We start from the raw sequence: 19,344 nt of genomic DNA, 5'->3' as shown, positions 1-19,344 counted from the left end.
ATAAACTATAAGATAATACTTGGACTAGCTTAAGTCACTTTTATGGTGTTGTATTGCTATTAAGGGTTGTTGTAAAATGAATATAACTTGGATTTTGACTTGAAGTTAATGTAGGAGGTATGTATATTGTGTTCTTTCTTGTGCCTAAGGTTATCTTGATATTGATTAAGTTAAATGGATGGGCTAGACATGAACTAGTGAATAAAGTTGCTAGTTGGGGATAGTTGAAGTTGTGGATTATTTTCGTTGTTATAAATATATGGTATAAGGCTGGAATCATTGATTAATGACTTCATTATAAGTTAATGATACTTTTATGTTGAAGTAAGAAGTCTATAAGGATTGATAAGGGGTATACAGATTCCAATCGGAGCTTGCCGCTCGTCGTAATGTAGTTGTGACTTGTTGTTGTTATATGGTGTCTTGATATTGATAATTATGTATTGATGGATTGCTCTGGTCATTATTGTTTGTATATGGTATTGGAGGAGGCCCTTTTTACAAGGAAGATGCTGCCAAAATTTACGTAAACGAGCTACTAGCTTAAGTATAGACTTAGCCTTTGCTTAGCACTGATTTTGAATCTCCTTATACTATGATAGATTGAGTTGACTTGTTTGAAGAGTTGCTTGAAAGGGATTAAGGACTCAACGGGTTTAAGGTATGTTAAGGCACTTTCTTCTTTCTTTTGACATGATCTAAAATGAAATGAATATTAACGATTCGCTATTTCATAATGACTCTACTCCTAGCAACTAAGGTTGTCCATGTTGTTCTTTCCTTATAAAATTATTCTAAACAAGTGTGTATGATCCTTAAATCCTACTAAGGTTCATATTGATGGTAGGGATGTCCATGATGTTCTTAAGTCACTCCAAAAGGTTTAGAATGTGATTCCATGAGTCGAGCATGCATTATGTATATGTATCTATTTTACTCTACCGAGCCGCGCTATAGTCGGCCAGGTACGACACCTATTGTGCAACCACTGATCAGTTGGGTTTACCGATCTCCACGTGGCCGGGTACGATTCTACCGAACCTTATGATGGTCGGGTACGATTTTACCGAGTCCTCTTTGAGGCCGAGTACGATATGATGATGATGATGCCCACAGAGGCGAATGTTTTAAAAAGTTTATGTATATATATGTATTATGCATTTCATATCAGTAACCCCCAGAGGCACTCTGATGTTACAGGTTGTATCTCCTCTATCTCTCTCTTTACATTACTGTTCTTGTTTATGCTTTCCTGCCTAACATACTCGGTACTTTATTCGTACTGACATCCCTTTTGCCTGGGGATGCTGCGTTTCATGCCCGCAGGTCCCGATTGATAGGTTGACAGTCCTCCTAGTAGGCTATCAGCTCAGCGAAGGTGTTGGTGCACTCCACTTGCTCCGGAGTTGCCTAGTTGGTCAGTATGCTTTGGATATGTATTGATTGGTATGGCGGGGCCCTGTCCCGATCTTTATGATTTTATTTACTCTTAGAGGCTTGTAGACAGATGTCAGGTGTAGGGACACTTGTATGGCCTTGTCGGCCTATGTTTTGAGTTTACAAATGGTCATGTCGGCCTTATAGGCCCGTATGTCACATATATAAGTTTGTATATCATTTTGGGTCTTCATATGTTGAGTATTCCCTTATGTTTTATTCTTGTTATCTCATGACGAGTTTTCTGGCTCCTTTACTCATGATAATATGATAAGAAAGATATGTTGCATTGGTACTCGGTTGAGTAAGGCACCGGGTGCCCATCGCGGCCTTCGGTTTGGGTCGTGACACGAATGTTAAGTAATTCGAGCGATGTCGAATGTTAAGTAATTCGAGCGACGTCGAATGTTAAGTAATTCGAGCGACGTCGAATGTTAAGTAATTCGAGCGACGTCGAATGCGGGATGCGAAAAAAAAACTTGATGGAGAGTAAAAATGTTGCTTTATTTCATTCATTGGAGAATATCTTGGTGGGGAGTTACAAAATGCTACTTTATTTCATTCACTGGAGAATGCTATACATGTCCGTTTCATACATATATTGGAGAAGTTTCCATGTATCTAGTCCCTTCATCGCTTGCCCTGGAGAAGCAGTCGGCAGGCGGGGTGATGAATCATACTTGAACTTCGAGACGTCCCCTTCGTCGCCTCATTAAAAACCTCCCTGAGAAAACCCAATTGGGACAAAATCCGGGTGAGGGAAAAAGAGTACCACTTGAGGGGCGTCCTTTTTCAGAAGTTGAAGTATTTGAGGTGGGCGACATTCCAATTGTTTTGTAGTAGTTTTACTTCCATTGTTTCTAGTTGGAACGCTCCTTTGCTTGTCGTTGTCGTGATTTTGTATGGCCCGTCCTAATTGGTTCCTAGTTTGCCTTCTTTCGGGTCTTTGCTCGCTTGTGTTTTGGCCTTGAGAATATAGTCTCTGACTTTGAGTGGTCGTATTTTGGCTTTTTTGTTGTAATACATTTCTTCTTGTTGTTTTTGGGCTACCATTCTTACGTAAGCCATGTCTCTTCGTTCTTCTGCCTTGTCGAGGTCTTGTTTTCTATTCTCATCATTATTTTGTCCGCTTTCATTGGAGTATCTCAGGCTAGGCTCCCCGACCTCGACAAGTATCATGGCGTCAGTCCCGTAGACTAGTGAATATGGCATTTCACCTGTACTCGTTTTTGGCATAGTGCGGTAGGCCCATAGTACCTATGGTAGCAATTCTGGCCATAACCCTTTGGCGTCCTCGGGATTTTTCTTTAAGATATTCAATATTGTTTTGTTGGAGGATTCGTCTTGACCATTGCCGGCGGGATGATATAGCGTGGAGAGTATTCGCTTGATGTGCCATTTTTCGAAGAATTCAACGGTCTTTCTCCCGGTGAATTAGGGCCCATTGTCACAGCTGATTTCTTTAGGGATGCCGAAATAGAAAATGATGTTTCTCCATATGAATATGATGACTTCCTATTCGCGTATTTGGGTGAACGCACTTGCTTCCACCCATTTGGAAAAGTAGTTAGTTAAAACCAAAAGGTACATTACCTCACCCTGCTGGGAGGGGTCTGACGATGTCCATCCCCCATTTGATGAATGACCATGGCGAAGTGACAGAGTGGAGGTGTTCGCCCGCTTGATGTATCATAGGTGTGTACTTTTGGCACTGTTCACACATCTTGACGTAATCGGCGGCTTCCTTCTTCATAGTGAGCCAATAATAACCTGCACGAATAATGCATCTGACGAGGGCTCGGTTGCCTATATGGGCACCACAGTGGCCTTCTTGTACTTCTTCGAGCACGCCCCCGGTTTGATTCGGCCCTAAGCATTTCGCTAAGGGCCCCCCAAATGTTCTCTTGTACAGGCCGTGATTTATGATGCTGTACCTGGCTGCTTGCATTCGAAGATTTTTGGCTTCCTTTTTGTCTTATGGGAGTACTCTCTCCTGCAAGTATGTTATGATGCGGTTGGGCCAGTCCCAAGTCAAATTTATAGAGTGTACCTCAAGTTGGTCTATTGACGAGTGAAGGTGGGTGACCACGTTCTCTTTGGTGATGTTTTTGGTAGTTGCTGCTAACTTGGCGAGGCCATCTACCTCGATATTTTGTGCTCGAGGTATCTGGTCGAGCCGACATTCATCGAATTTTGGCAGTAATTTATGAATTTCTGCCTGGTACTTTTGTAACCTCTGTTCTTTGATTTGGAAAGTCCATATGACTTAGTTGACAATGAGTTGTGAGTCACATCTGAGGACGACTCGTCGTGCTCCGTATTTGAGAGCTAGCTTTAATCATGTAATTACGGCCTCATACTCGGCCTCATTGTTAGTCATATCGAGGCACCGTATGGATTGGCAGATAACTTCGCCTGTTGGGACATCGAGCACGAGTCCCAGTCCAGATCCTGACGCGTTGGATGTGCCATCGGTGTGTAGGACCCATAGGTCGGGTAGCCAGGAGGGGTACGAGAGGCCTTTTGCTCGACCTCGGGCATTATTCGTACTGAAATCGGCGACGAAGTCGGTGAGTACCTGCAATTTTATCGATGTTCGCGGCTGATATGTTATATCGTGCTCGTTTAGTTCTATGGCCCACTTGGCCAGTCTTCCCGACAATTCGGGTTTATGTAGGAAGATCCGCATGGGGAAGGTCATTACCACCGATATGGATGGCACTAAAAATAGGGTCTAAGCTTTCGTGAAGCTATAACCAATGCTAAGGCCAATTTCTCGAGGTGGGGGTACCTCGTTTCGGCGTCGACAAGGGTTTTGCTAATATAATAAATTAGAGATTGCGTACCTTTGTTTTCGCGGACCAACACAACACTTACCGCGACTTCCGAGACGGCCAAGTATATTAGAAGGCGTTCGCCAGGTTCTGCTTTGGCGAGCCGTGGAGGCGAAGACAAGTATGCTTTTAGTTCCTCAAGGCATTGATGCATTCTGAATTCTACTGGAGCCCATTATCTTTTCTCAGCACATTGAAGAATTTATGGCATATGTCGGATGACTGTGAGATGAACCTCGACAGGGCAGCTATACGACCAGTAAGTTTTTGCACTTGTTTTTTGCTGGTTAACACTTCAGGTATCCCTTTAATGGATTTGATTTGATCTGGATTGACTTCGATGCCTCTTTGTGACACCAAGAAACCGAGAAATTTGCCCGAGGTTACGCCGAAGGCACATTTTTTGGGGTTTAATTTCATGTTGTACTGCCTTAATATACTGAAGGCCTCTTTCAAGTGGTCGATGTGGTCTTCTTTCTTTTTGATTTGACCAACATGTCGTTAATGTAAACTTCCATTGTTTTGCCGAGTTGATTCTTGACCATCTTGGTGACCAACCTTTGGTACGTTTCCCATGCATTCTTCAACCCGAATGGCATGACTCTGTAATAGTATGTTCCTTGGTGGGTGATGAAAGTAGTTTTTTCCTGGTCTTCCTCCTCCATGAGGATTTGGTTGTAACCCGAGTAAGCATCCAAGAAGCTTAACAATTCGTGCCCCGCTGTTGCGTCAATGAGCTGGTCGACGTGACGCAATGGAAAGGAGCCTTTTGGGCACGTCTTGTTTAGGTCTGTGAAATTCACGCACAAAAGCACAATACATCACTTGTTAGATGGATAGGACCCCTCCATCCTTAATAAGATGTCTCAGGTTTGAGCCTTATAACGAAAATATCCTAGAATGGAGCCACTCTCCCATTTAATGAGTCTCATACAAAGCAAAATTCAGATTAATCGGGGTCGTAATACTGCATCGGTAAAAAACAAAAAGCAAAAGATAGACTTTAATTAGTTAAAATAATGGGCCGGACGTGACATCCCATGTAAGCCCAATTTTGGCCCAAAAACAAGTAAATAGCACGGTATAGCCAGTTTTCGGACTGGTCATTCAAAAATAGCCAGCGTTTATGAAGTCAATGAAAAATAGCCACTATTTTGCTGCAACAGAGACCGGTCCAGCATAATATACTGGAGTTCAGTGCACCTGTATATGAACTCCAGCATATTATGCTGGACCGGTATACTTTGCTGACTCCAGTATAATATACTGGAGACTGGAGCACCGGTGCTACAAACTCCAGTATATTATACTGGACAATTATACTTGCTGGAATTCTAGTATATTATGTTGGAGTTCTAGTGTAAGTTATGTTGGAACTCCATTATATTATGCTGGAGTTCCAGCATACTTATCCTGGAACTCTAGTATAATATGCTGGAGTTCAAGCATACTTATGCTAGAACTCCAGTATAATATACTGGCGTATTTTCTGGGTTTTGAACAATGTTTTCGCTCAAATTTATCTTTACATAAAAAATGGCTAAATTTCGATTACTTTTGAAACTGGGCTATTTTTGAATGACCAGTTGTAAATCTGGCTATTTTTGAATTTCTCCCCAAAAACAACAGCCGAAGCCTAGTCAGCCCCACTTCAAAATCCAGCTCAAATCCCAACTGTCAATCACTTTGCGAAAGTCCCCTAATCAACGGCTCAGATTAACTCCTCCAAATTGAAAAAAAAGGAAAATTAAAAATCCTAAATTTTCTCCCCTCCTCTCAATTCAAAAGTCCAAAACTTCCCCACAAAAAAGCTCTCCTTTCTCTCAATTATTAAATCCCCATTCAGAAAATCGAAAAACTCCCTCATTCAGATCTCCAAAGAAAATACAGAGAAACAAATCTAAACATGGCGGTGGCACCGACGGCGCGTGAGGAGAACGTGTATATGGCAAAGCTTGCAGAGCAAGCTGAGAGGTACGAAGAAATGGTTGAATTCATGGAGAAGGTCTCCAACTCCCTGGGCTCAGAAGAACTCACCGTGGAAGAACGAAACCTCCTCTCCGTGGCGTATAAGAACGTGATCGGAGCGCGTAGGGCATCGTGGCGTATTATCTCATCGATTGAGCAAAAGGAAGAGTCCAGAGGGAACGAGGAACACGTGAACTCTATCCGCGAGTACAGATCTAAGATTGAGAATGAGCTCTCTAAGATCTGTGATGGCATTCTGAAATTGCTCGATGCAAAGCTTATCCCTTCTGCAGCATCTGGTGATTCTAAGGTGTTTTACCTGAAAATGAAAGGAGATTACCACCGCTATTTGGCTGAGTTCAAGACCGGTGCTGAACGTAAGGAGGCTGCTGAGAGCACTCTCACTGCCTACAAAGCTGCTCAGGTTTGTTTTTTTTCATTTGCCTCCTTAAGATTTTCTTAAATATGTCGAATGATTTGATTATGATTTTACGGATCTGTTTGTTTGTTTCGATTTGAAAGTCCTAATTTGTATAGGTCTCAGCATATCTTCTATATATGACTTTTTGCATAATAGTTGCTCTATTTATTTTGCAAGATTGAATTTTTTTGTTAAGTTTTCAATATTTTCACAGATTTGGAGTTAATTAGTGCTGAAATGCTCCTCTCTAGTGAGTAATTGACATTTTCTGATTCAGAACTGTAGGATACATGTTAATTGATTTTGGTTCATAATAAATGGTTATGGAATTTCTGTCCATGTTGCTGATTTTGTTTCTGTTTGTGGTAGCTATATTTGGTTCAATATAATAGAAAGGTCATTCTTATATTCAAGAGTTGGAAGTAAGTTGCTACGTGATTATTATTGATTAATCCCTCTGATTTCATTTGAGAAAACATTCACAATTAGGAAACTGAATATTGATAGAACCTGGATTTTCCAACAAAATTGACCTATTTCTATTTGAACATCTTGGGCAAGTGCATAAATGTAATCTTGAAAGATAAAGTGGATATAGGAAGTTGTGTTGCGATCTGTCTAGCTGTAAATATCTTTGGATTTCTTCCACCCTTTTTTGGTTATGTTCAGTTTTCCTCATTTTCTATAATGCTTGTAGGACATTGCTACTACTGAACTTGCCCCAACACATCCCATCCGACTTGGACTGGCTCTTAACTTCTCTGTGTTTTACTATGAGATCTTGAACTCTCCTGACCGCGCTTGCAATCTTGCTAAACAGGTACGTTTTTATCTCGTATAGCTCAGATATTCTTATTTTCAGAACATTTTCATATTTGTCAAGGCCTTTTGTTTGCTCAGAAGTCAGATATATCTTCTTTTTGCATCTCAGCTGTTAAAGAAGTATCTTCCTTCTGATATCATGTACTTTACATGGACAGGCCTTTGATGAAGCAATTGCTGAGTTGGATACATTGGGCGAGGAGTCTTACAAGGATAGCACTTTGATCATGCAACTTCTTCGTGACAATCTCACTCTCTGGACATCTGATATGCAGGTAATAATCTAACTCTTACAAATGCTTCCAGTATCATGATTGTTTCCTAGTCTATACAACAACAGCTATATTAGTAGGATTCATGGCTTTCACTTCACAAAGTTTGTTTGATTCAGTATCAATGACATTCATGATTCTACTTTGATGCAGGATGATGGGGCTGATGAAATCAAGGAAGATCCCAAACCTGATGAATCCAAAAATTGAAGGAATTGAAACTCTCTAATTTGCTTTTCACTTCTTCCTGGTTGTTTTTATTGGAAGAAGCTGATTATCGTTATTTCCTTACTATTATGGTTTTCAACTAGGGGGTTGTCTTCTTATTGGAAATGAACAACTTTAATATTGATGTTTCAGAAGTTCCATCTTTAATTTAATGTGGTTTTCTGGTGGTTAGTTTTCTTCTAAAGCGTTTGACTTGTTATTGTGCACTGGATATATCAAATACATCTGAAGTGAAACCCAACAATGGTAATCAAGCTTTCTATGTCTGTCTCTCATTCATTCTTTTTTTGTTTTGCTAATGAAAGGCAATCTTACTGAAAGTAAAGCGCTAAGTCAGATTATTACATAAGGGAACTGAATGTATAATTACAGTTTCCCTAGTCTCATCGTAAATCAATGGTAAAGTAAAGAAAGGAGGTAGGGCAAGAGCTTCTTGCTTATTCTTTTTTCCATGTGCCGTTTGATAGGTAGTTGCAAATTTAATGGTTCTCTGGTCATTCGTCTAATTTATGGCAAGAGCAATAGCATCAACTTGAGCCATTCACCTTTGCGTTCATGCTTTTTGGTCCATTATACGTGCCTTTATGCTTTTTGGTTGAATGGGTAATGTAAGGCCCCGTGAAGATTTCTACTCAAAAACCCGAATCTCTTGGTGCTAAGTTAGGAACGTGCCACGGTTCAGACCCTTTTGGACTGGCCTATGCACAAAAAAATCAAGAAATAATGTTTTCCAGAAAAGTGCGGTTATGCGGTCGGGAATGCGGTCGCATATCAAGTATGCGGACCGCATAGTCGCCGCAAAGTGAGTCAGTATGTTGGTCAAATTTGAGGTCAACTATGCGGTCAATTATGCGATCGCATAACCGATATGTGGACCACATAGTCGTCGCATAATTCCCTTGAGATTTTGTAAGGGGCAGTTCTGCGGTGCATTATGCGATCGCAGAACGGGTATGCGGACCGCATCTCTGCCGCATACCCAGACAGAGTGTTCAGGTTTTGGGGAGCAGTTTTGCGGTCCATTATGCGGGCTGCATGTCAACATTGCGATCGCAAATGCGATCGCAGATCTGACTCGGGGCTCCTATTTTCTAATTTTTAAAACCCGACCCTATTCCATTAAAACACCCCATCCGATCTTCTCTATGTCATTTTTACTGAAAATAGAGTGAGAAAGGAGTTCTAGAGAGAGAAGAGGTGACCTTCATCTAATCCCCACCAAACTCTTACCCCAAAATCTTGAAGATTGTCAAGAAAGTTGCTAGGTCTTCACCTTAAAGAGTTAAGAACTTGCTCCATAATCTGTAATTTTGGGATTCTATTTAAAAATAGGTGATTAACAATTGAGTTCTTGGGTAAGAGGGCTAATAGTCTTGCATGCATAAGAGACAATGGGGTATGAGGAAGATGAGAACTAAAAGGATAACAATTGGAGTATAACATTGAAGAAATCACTTACACAAGGGACCTAAGATCATAATGCACCTTTTTGTGTTTGATAATATGCTCAAGCGAGCTAGAATCCTACTCTCATCTCTAATTCTTGGTTCAATTGTAATTCTTATGCAATAGATGAAGTGCTAAAAGTCCCGGAAATTTATAAGAATTAGATAAAGCTTTATTGAGGTATGTATGGCTAAAACTCCCTCCTCTTAGAAATTGAGCTTCCATGGTGCCCGTTAAGTGTTGTAAGTTCGAAACGTGACTGATGCAATGCTTGTTATGTTAAGTGAATTGATGTTGTGAAAATGTATGTGGTAAGTACTTCTTTATGTGTTTAATGTGCTATTTCTTGTAAATGGAAGAAGTGTGGAGAACATGAGTTATGTGCTAAATGCCTAACTGTCATGCCAAGGTTACTTTGGAACTAACATGCCAAACTTGTTGAATTTCCTTCTATGCTTATGACTTAAATTGCTTTTGTATATGCCTATGACTTTAAGTGGCAAGGTAAATGTTGGAAATGGGAACAATGTGAAACGTGAGTTATGAAACGTGGAAATTGTGGCCCCAAGCACGGGTAAACTAATACATGTGTAGCTAAAGATTGGTGTGAGATGAATAACAGAAAGTGGTAATATATATATATATATATATATATATATATATATATATATATATATATATATATATATATATATATATATATATATATATATATATATATATATATATATATATATATATATATATATATATATATATATATATATATATATACACATGTTGGTAATGTATTGATGATTGAAACTGGAAAGTGTGAATCAAATAATGGTAACGTCTCGAGGAGACGGCTTAGCCGATCGGGCCGTGATCGGACTCCGCTCACAGAAGCGGTGGTAATATGGATAATGATGCAACAGTGTGGGATGCTCCAATCTAAAATTGCAAGAACTATGTAAAAATCATGTGGACCTCCTTATATTGTTGGCATGATGCTTATTTGAAACTTTGTTGCCTTTACTATTTCCTCCTTACTCTTGAATGGTTGTTCTTTCTAACAGGATGGTGTTTAGTTATACATACTAGTACTATTCCATGGTACTAACGTCCCTTTTGCCGGGGGCGCTACATTTTTAAATGAATGTAGGTGGCTCCATAGCGGATAGTGCCTATCGTGTGTAGCAGAGCATCCTTTTCTCAAAATCTTTGTGAGCCCCTTCCTCCTTCAAGGGGTCATGTGGTACACCTTTTGTTATAGACATCCATTTTGAGGTATAGCGGGGGCCTTGTTGCCTGTGTTGTTATCACTGTCTTTTGTATCCTTAGAGGCTCCGTAGACGTTTGTGTGGGTTATGTACGGGTATTGGATAGGTCAATGAACCATGTTGTAACCTTGTACTCTTGCTTTCTTTTAAACTATAACTGTATGGAATCTTGGACACTTAACTACGATTTAATATTGTGATATAAAATGAACTAAAATATTGAATGTACTATCTCTCCTTGTCTAAATAAATGAAAGCATGGTTTCCTTATTCATATTGAGTTGGATGGGTAGTGTTTGATAAAACTTGCTCAGTTGGGTTCACTCGACTGAGCGCCGGTCGCGCCTCCCGAAGTTGGGCCGTAACAGGTAATCTCCAATTTTTTGGATGCCTATTGTCTTGGGTGGCGTTTTGGTGGATGAGGCTGGTTGTTTGTACCTAGTCAAATGACAATCATACATTTATTTTAAAATTATTTTGAACCGTCAAACCTGGTAGTTATGTATGGTACAAACAGGCAGTTACTTGCTCGTAATCCAAATAGTGCAGACCCCTTTTCGCAGCGTAACGGGTAACGGGGCTACAAAGAGTATTGTGATTTGGGTTGGCAGCTGTCATATTTGTTTTATCAAGAAATCACTGTCAAATGTTCATTTGAATGCCCAGAAAATGGTATCACAATTCACAAGTGAGATGATTCAACAGACTCAGTGTGTGCTTCGTCTCATCTTTCCACGTCCTATTAAAGATCAAACAATGAATAATGTATTACTATTTGCCGATTTGATTGTAAGTCTACGATATTCATGCAGTATATTTTATGATGTAATTCAATTTTCCTATTGCCACAGCTGACCAACGTTACCTTAGCAATAAGTCACATAGTCCATGGAAATATGCGCTGTAAACAGCTGTGGAGTTGCTCAATTTTCTAATAACCTCATCATCGTTGATCTTTCGAGTTCCAAAGAGTTGAATACCATAAGTTCAAAACGTCCTCAAGCTATAATGAAAGTGCATTGGACCGCATCAGAATAGGCTTCGTCCAACACGTTAGACAGCCAAGAAGAAGCTGTTCTTGTTTGAGACGCATGAATATCGACAACATTCCAAGTAGACTTTTTTGGTTAAAAAAAACAAAAGAAAGAAGAATGTGCTATACATTGAGATTGACAAGTTGAGAATGTCTAGCCGAAATGGCACTTGGTCCCTAATGGTTTTCCCTTTTCCCCTCATTTTTTGCGAAGAAAAAAAGAATAAAACACCAATCAATTTTTAATCATTGATGTGCAACTATTTTGCCATATTTAACACATAGATTTCAAGTATGGCCATTATAAGGCAGTGGATACAAACACAAGTTGGCCTTTGTGACCCTTAGTTTGAGGATCACATTTTTAGGGTATTCCGATTTCCGATAGCCGATTGAGAGATAGGGAAGAACTGAAAATATCTGGACTAAATTAAATGTAATAAGGCCATAATATGCACATCGAAAACTTCTTGTCATAAAATTCAACTTTGGAACCAAGCAAGCCTGATATCATTTTGGCATAATGACAAGGGCTAAAGACAAAAGATTGTAAACATAGGTTACTGAACTGAATAGCAAACAAAACTATTATTTGAACTCTTGAAGTTGCACAGTCAAATGAATCAACTTAAGCAGATCTTGAAGTATGTCACCAAATAGGGAAGAAACTAGAGGTCTCTTTCGAGCATGGCATTTTAGCAGTAAATCCTAGCGATCTCTTGTTAGCTAGTATAGTTTGAAGTTTAAAGTCTGCGTACACACTATCCTTCTCAGACCCTATTCGTGAGATTATACTGGTTTTGTTGTTATTATTATTAATAGTTTGAAGTTTAAAGTATGAAAATGCAAAAGCGTTAGCTATCTAATTCACTAACCATTATGATCTATCACCACCTTAAAAAAAGATTACTCAATTACTTCAATTTACATGACACTTTTTTTTAATTTCTGGAACGTTACAAAATGTCTATTGTCATTCAGTTTCTACACAATTTTCAAGAATTCAAAATTATTAAACTATTCAAATCTTAAACTTTAATGTAATGTTTTCTCTATCAATAATCAAATTAGCTTATTGCTTAACTTCTTTCCTTACTATAACTAATATAAATAGTAAAATTTAACATCTCAAATTCAGGTCTTTCTTTGGATATGAGGGTTACTAAATACCATTGCTAAGAATATCATCAATTAGGACAGTAGAGCTCGCCAGACTAGCAATATCATGAATTTCCCCAATATTCTTCCGATATTATTGGAGGTCTTGAACGTAAACATCTCTTGATATGTCAATTTTAAGTTCTTTTCAAGACTTTTTTGTAGCTCACTCCAAATTGAGAACCAATCATATATTGTTGGAGTAAATTTTCTGACTTCTATTTTGAAAAGTTACTTGGGCTTTTGGCGTCTGTGGTGGGCACTGGGATGCTCTAGTATATCCATCTGGACACCCAAAAAACCATAAACTATTACTGATAAATGGGTAATCAATTTTGTCAATTAATGAGTGAATGATGGGTGGACAGTGGCTGATTAAAGTCCCAATAATTGGGATTTGTGGGTCGAGGGTTGACACGATATATAGAGATTCCACCTTCATTTGCCCCGGGCGGATGCAGCATACAGTTATTGGGTTTAACTGAACACAGTACATTCGACGCGGAACATAAATTTATATGTAAAAATTATTAAAATTACAATAAACTGTAGATACGAACTTATAATTTTAAAATATAATGGGTTCAATACTAAAAACTTTAAATGTTGAATCCATAAAATTAAAACCCTAGATTCGCCTCTGAATTTTGCCCTGCCTCGTCGTATATTAATGATTGGCCCTTAATAATAACAAAAACTAAAGGGGTCGTTTGGTTACCAAGATTAGTTCCGATATTAAGTTTGGGATTGCATTTAATCACAGTTTGATTACTGGTTGTAGGCATATAAATTTTATTAAAATTAAAATCATAAAATAATTTGGATTATATTTTAAATTCAAGATATACTAGTCCAAATAAATATTATGGGCTAATATAATTGAATTAATTATATAAGTCCAATATATGGATTAAATAAATAAGCCTTAATCCATTGGGCTAATCTATTTAATTGGGCTAAATTAAAGTGATGATCCCACTTCATTAAGCCCAAGATGTCATATTCCTAGAGGCCTAGTGCCACATGTCAAATGACGTGGCGCGCCAAGTAAAACGGAAGAGCCAATAGGATCATGCCACGTGTCAAAATGACAAGGCATGTTAAGTCCCATTAGAAGGCCAATGAAACCACGCCACGTATGAAAGTGACATATTCTGGCCAATCAAATGCGGCCATGTCACACTTCAATTTGATTGGTCGGAAAGAGTTTGTTCTTATCATAACTCTTCCCTTCCACAACCGTAAATAAGGGTCTTCATAACTCAGAAAAGAGACCAGAAGTTATAACAAGAAGCAAGAGAGAGCTCGTGGATCAAACGCCACAAATTTCTCTCCAAGTTTCAAGCTTCAAGCAATCAAGTTCAAGCTCAAGAACTAAGAACAAATCAAGTTCAAGCTCAAGAACGAAGAGCAAATCAAGGTCAAGTTCAAGCAATCAAGCTCAAAAACAAGTTCATCGTTCGTGGCAACAACTACATATTCAAGATCAAGCTCAAAGGCCCTTGAATTTATTTACTATTGGAAAGAAGAATCAGAGGATTCATAGAGATTGTACACTCATATTATTTGAAATCAAATACTACGATTGTTGCGATATTTTCGGTCCCGATTATATTTTCTCGATGCAAATTTATTGTCTACAAATTTTGGCACGCCCAGCGGGACAATCACTACCTCTCATCTCAACTTTTCAATTACTAAAGCCCAAGAACATTGAAATGGCTTCGATGAAAATCAACTCTAGATCAACATCCACCAAGGCTGCTAACTCCAGGTTCTATGTTGATGTGGAAAGCATCCTCGATGTTACCTTTGGAAGCTTCAGACCAGTTACGAGGAGCAAAGCAAGCTCTTTAGGACAACAAGCACCCCAAGTTCCACCTGCATCAACCCCTGTTTTCGGATCTTCATCCTCAAAAGGAGCAAGATCTTCCACAAACGCATCTGAAGGAGGAAGCGATGTTGCTGAAAAGATCAAGAAAACACTTGCTCTTCTTGACCTCTCCGGATCCAAGCACTCTGCTGTGAAGGAAGATGATGATGCTTCAAGTGATGGATCCTCCCCACCTACACCACATAGTGTGAACCAATCAAGGATCAATCTGTGTGAAAATCCATGCTACTCTCCATCGTCCACGACAATTATGCAAGCCATGGTGACAAGCACTTCATCTATGGAGGAGCAATTGGCAAACTTGACAGAAGCAATCGCTGGCTTGACTGCATGCAAAATCAAGAGGCTAGAATTGACAAGCTAACAGACAAGGTGGGAATCTTGATGGAAGAAGAATCCACTCATGCACTCGGCAAACTCCCAGAAGTCCATGAGATTAATCCTCCCCCACAACAAGTTGCATCCACTAAGGAAATTCCAATCTCTTCGGAATGGATGATTCCAATCAATCAACTAAAGGAGTTCATTGAAGGGACTATAAAAACAAATATGAAGTTGCTTCCAAGTCCTCCTTTACCTACGCAAAGCCATACACTTCAAGGATCAATATGTTGAAGATGCCTGCTGGCTATCAACCTCCAAAATTTCAACAGTTTGATGGCAAAGGCAATCCAAAGCAACATGTGGTGCACTTCGTTGAGACATGCAACAATGCTGGGACTTATGGAGATTACCTCGTGAAGCAGTTTGTCCGCTCATTAAAAGGAAATGCTTTTGATTGGTACACGAACCTCGAGGCTGGATCTATTGATAGCTAGGATCAACTAGAGCAAGAATTCCTCAATCGTTTTTATAACACGAGACGCACTGTGAGTATGATAGAACTTACAAATACTCGTCAACGAAAAGATGAACCACTTATCGACTTTATCAATCGTTGGAGGAATGCAAGTCTCAAATGCAAAGACAGGCTTAGTAAAGCTTCAGGCATAGAGATGTGCATCCAAGGCATGCATTGGGGATTGCGCTACATCTTGCAAGGTATCAAGCCTGGCACATTTGAAGAGCTTACAACTTATGCCCACGACATGGAATTGAGCATGGCCTCCGCTGGAATAAAAGGCTGCCCATCTATGAACCTCGCAAAGGTAATGACAAGCAAGAAGTCAGGAAGTGGGGCAAGTTCGTACCCAAGTCTGAAAGCAAAGAAGCTATGAATGTCAACATGTCACCTATGAAGTTCACGACGAAGGTGAGCAAGAAGTAGAGTATGAAATCCACTTCTTTTCAAGATAAGCCAAGTGGAAAGTTGACTCTAAAAGAAATGCAGGAGAAAGAGTACCCATTCCTGGATTCTGATGTGCCAGCCATTTTCGAAGAACTCCTCAAGTTAAATCTCATTGTGCTTCCGGAGATGAAGCAACCAAATGAAGCTGGGAAAATGAATGACCCAAATTACTGCAAATATCGCCGACTTGTAATCCACCCTCTGGAGAAGTGCTTTGTCTTCAAGGACAAAGTTATGGACTTGGCCCGTGAAAAGAAGATCGTGCTTGAAGATGAGAAAGCAAGCACGAACCAAGTCTCTATCACCTTTGGCTCATTCAGTCTAGATGAGTTATGCAGTTTAAAAGGAATAAAAAATGAAGAATTACTAGTGAACAACAAAGTTGAAGACGATCAACCGGATGATGATGAAGGTTGGACGTTGGTGACTCGTCGTAGGCGCCACAAAAGGAGCCCACAAAAAGAATCAATAGAACAACCAACAAGGAAAATGATGGTAAAAAGACCAACGGAAAAGAATCCAGTTAGGCGTTTGAAGAAAGCAAAAGTGGAGATGCACCACCCTCAAAATCCACGACATACAATAACCTTGGAGGATTCTTGCCATCTTGGTTCCGTATGAAGATTTCCCATGAGGGTATCGATGCCTCTTGTTGCCATGCTGACAAAGGGGAAGAAAAGAGTGATGACCTACCGTTGGAACCATCTTTGGAAAAGCTCATCGAGTCCACTCCTCAAGAAGTTAATGCTTGTGAGGAAAAAGTCACGTTCACAAATGACGATCTTCTGCTAGGTGACACTCCTCATAACCACCCTTTGTACCTGGTTGGCTATATGCGCGATGAAAAGGTAAATTGAATTTTGGTTGATGGAGGATCCTCAGTGAACATTTTGCCAATCCACACTATGAAAGAGCTTGGTATTCCCATGAAAGAACTCTCAGAAAGTTGTGAGATGATCCAAGGATTCAACCAAGGGGGGCAAAGAGCCATAGGCGCGATCAGGCTGGGAATCACTATTGAAGATATGCAATTAAGTGCATGGCTGCATGTGATCGATGCAAAGACTTCATACAATGTTTTGCTTGGGAGGCCTTGGATATATGAGAATAAAGTAGTTCCATCTACCTACCATCAATGTTTAAAATACTACGAGGGTGAAGTCGAGAAGAAGATAGTTGTTGATAATGAGCCATTCACCGAGGCAGAGTCACACTTCGCCGTTGCAAAGTTCTACTTGAAGAACCGCATTGTGAAGGAGCTAAAAGTTGATGATTGCATGAAAGGCAAGAATGACGAGCCCATAACTAAAAGAGCTGAGGTGACTATCGGTAAAGCCAAAGCTGTTACTGAGGAGGTACAACCCGACGTGAATAAATCTCATAGAGGGGATATTGCATCTTTTGGCAAGAAAGTAAGTCTTAAGCTCCGATATGTCCCTAAAAGGAAGAAAGACAAGGGAAAATCATCTAATCTCCAAACCAGCACGCTAAAGGAGTTAACTCTTCCGATAAAACGAATTGAGGCAGTAAAGTTGCCCTCGAAGCCGCTTGCAGGGTTTGTAGCCCAAAATCGTTTGCAGAATGTGGAACTCCCTACAAAATGAACAGATGAAGGTTTTGATCCTAATGCTTACAAGCTATTTGCGAAAGCTGGATACAATCCTGATGAACCGTCAAAGTTAGGGAAGCTCCCATCAGAAGATGCAATGAGGCAACCACGTGAAGGTTTGGGATACAAGCAACCGTCACCAGTGCGCATTTCCATAAGAAGGGTGAGCAACAATTATATCACTATAGGAGATGAATCAGCCGCTTCTAACAAGCTTTCTATCTTTGATCGACTTGGAAAATCACCTGTGAGGACCTCCGTGTTTGAAAGATTGGGTCCATTAAAGAAGGGGAACAAGTTCTGGAGAAATTTTCAAAGCATAGGAACACCCGTTTCACCCAAAATCCAGGAGATCTCTAAGGATTCCAAAGTTTGGTTCCTTCTAGAATGAGGCGACAAACCAAAACTTGTGGTTCCATGTAAAGAAGTACTGAAGGTAAAGCCATATACTGTGGTCTATACTAAGGAACGTGACAGAGATGAAGAAAGTGTGGGTTCTTCGTATCATGTTACTGTACAAGTCGAGAATGTCATTCCATCTTCAATGAAGGATAATGCAAAATTGGATGATGTTTCACTGTGTTATCACATATCCTTCAACGATGGGGACCCTCAAGAAGATGAAGATGCGAAGGATGCTCCACCTGAACTTGAAGAAGGAGTGAAGACGACAGTTGATGCCTTAAAAGAAGTTAACCTTGGCATCGATGAAGAACCAAGACCCACCTACCTAAGTGCTTTACTAGAAGCTGATGAATAGAACACTTATATTGAGTTACTCAAGGAGTTCAGGGACGTCTTCGCTTGGAGTTACAAAGAGATGCCTGGCTTGGACCCAAAAGTAGAAGTTCATCACCTTGCAGTCAAAAATGGTGCTCACCCTGTTAAACAAGCTCAAAGGCGTTTTAGGCCGGACTTGGTTCCCTTGATTAAAACCAAAGTTAACAAACTCATCGAAGTTGGCTTTATTCGTGAAGTTAAATACCCAACATGGGTTTCAAGTATTGTCCTTGTAAGGAAGAAAAATGGCCAGATTCGAGTGTGCGTTGACTTTAGGGATCTTAACAATGCATGTCCGAAAGATGAGTTCCCACTTCCCATTCTAGAATTGATGATCAATGCTACTACTGGGTACGAGGCAATGTCATTTATGGACGGTTCATCAGGCTATAACCAAATTTGCATGGCACCAAAAGATGAAGAGCTTACTGCATTCCGTACCCCCAAGGGTATTTATTGCTACAAGGTAATGCCTTTTGGCTTGAAAAATGTTGGTGATACTTACCAAAGGGCTATGGAGAATATTTTTGACGATCTTCTCCACAAGAATGTCGAATGCTATGTTGACGACTTGGTGGTAAAATCAAGAGAGAAAGGCGACCACTTGAAAGACTTAAGAATGGTGTTTGAGTTGCTCCAGAGGTACCAACTTAGGATGAATCCATTAAAATGCACCTTTGCAGTTACTTCCGAAAAATTCCTTGGTTTCATTATTCGACATCGAGGGATTGAAATTGATTAAGCCAAAGTAGATGCAATCTTGAAAATGCCTAAGCCTCGGGACATTCACGAATTGAAAAGTCTGCAGGGAAAGTTAGCGTAACTTAGGAGATTCATCTCAAACCTAGCTGGGAGGTGCCAACCATTCAGTTGCCTTATGAAGAAAGGTGTC

The 19,344-nt window shown here is 39.9% G+C and overlaps 1 protein-coding gene across 1 annotated transcript; it reads left to right on the top strand.

The window, feature by feature from the left end:
• Nucleotides 1-6,116: 6,116 nt before the first annotated feature.
• On the top strand, nt 6,117-8,242 carry LOC107774394 (14-3-3-like protein C). The gene is made up of 4 exons (NM_001325179.1): nt 6,117-6,663; nt 7,358-7,480; nt 7,641-7,757; nt 7,908-8,242. Exons 1-4 carry the CDS (start codon nt 6,178-6,180, stop codon nt 7,962-7,964), a joined length of 783 nt encoding a protein of 260 aa, NP_001312108.1. The 5' UTR covers nt 6,117-6,177; the 3' UTR covers nt 7,965-8,242.
• Nucleotides 8,243-19,344: the final 11,102 nt, after the last annotated feature.

The sequence above is a fragment of the Nicotiana tabacum genome, chromosome 16, assembly GCF_000715075.1.
Source record: "Nicotiana tabacum cultivar K326 chromosome 16, ASM71507v2, whole genome shotgun sequence".
In the NCBI taxonomy this organism is placed as follows: Eukaryota; Viridiplantae; Streptophyta; class Magnoliopsida; order Solanales; family Solanaceae; genus Nicotiana; species Nicotiana tabacum.
The sequence above is the reverse complement of the archived record's forward strand: the minus strand, read 5'-3'. Positions and strand labels throughout refer to the sequence as shown.

Bases quoted from the DNA above. Each gene is read 5' to 3' on its own strand.
- LOC107774394 (NM_001325179.1), top strand. From the start codon at position 6,178: ATGGCGGTGGCACCGACGGCGCGTGAGGAGAACGTGTATATGGCAAAG. The intron at 6,664-7,357 runs GTTTGTTTTTTT...TAATGCTTGTAG, and splicing joins CTGCCTACAAAGCTGCTCAG to GACATTGCTACTACTGAACT. The intron at 7,481-7,640 runs GTACGTTTTTAT...TTACATGGACAG, and splicing joins CTTGCAATCTTGCTAAACAG to GCCTTTGATGAAGCAATTGC.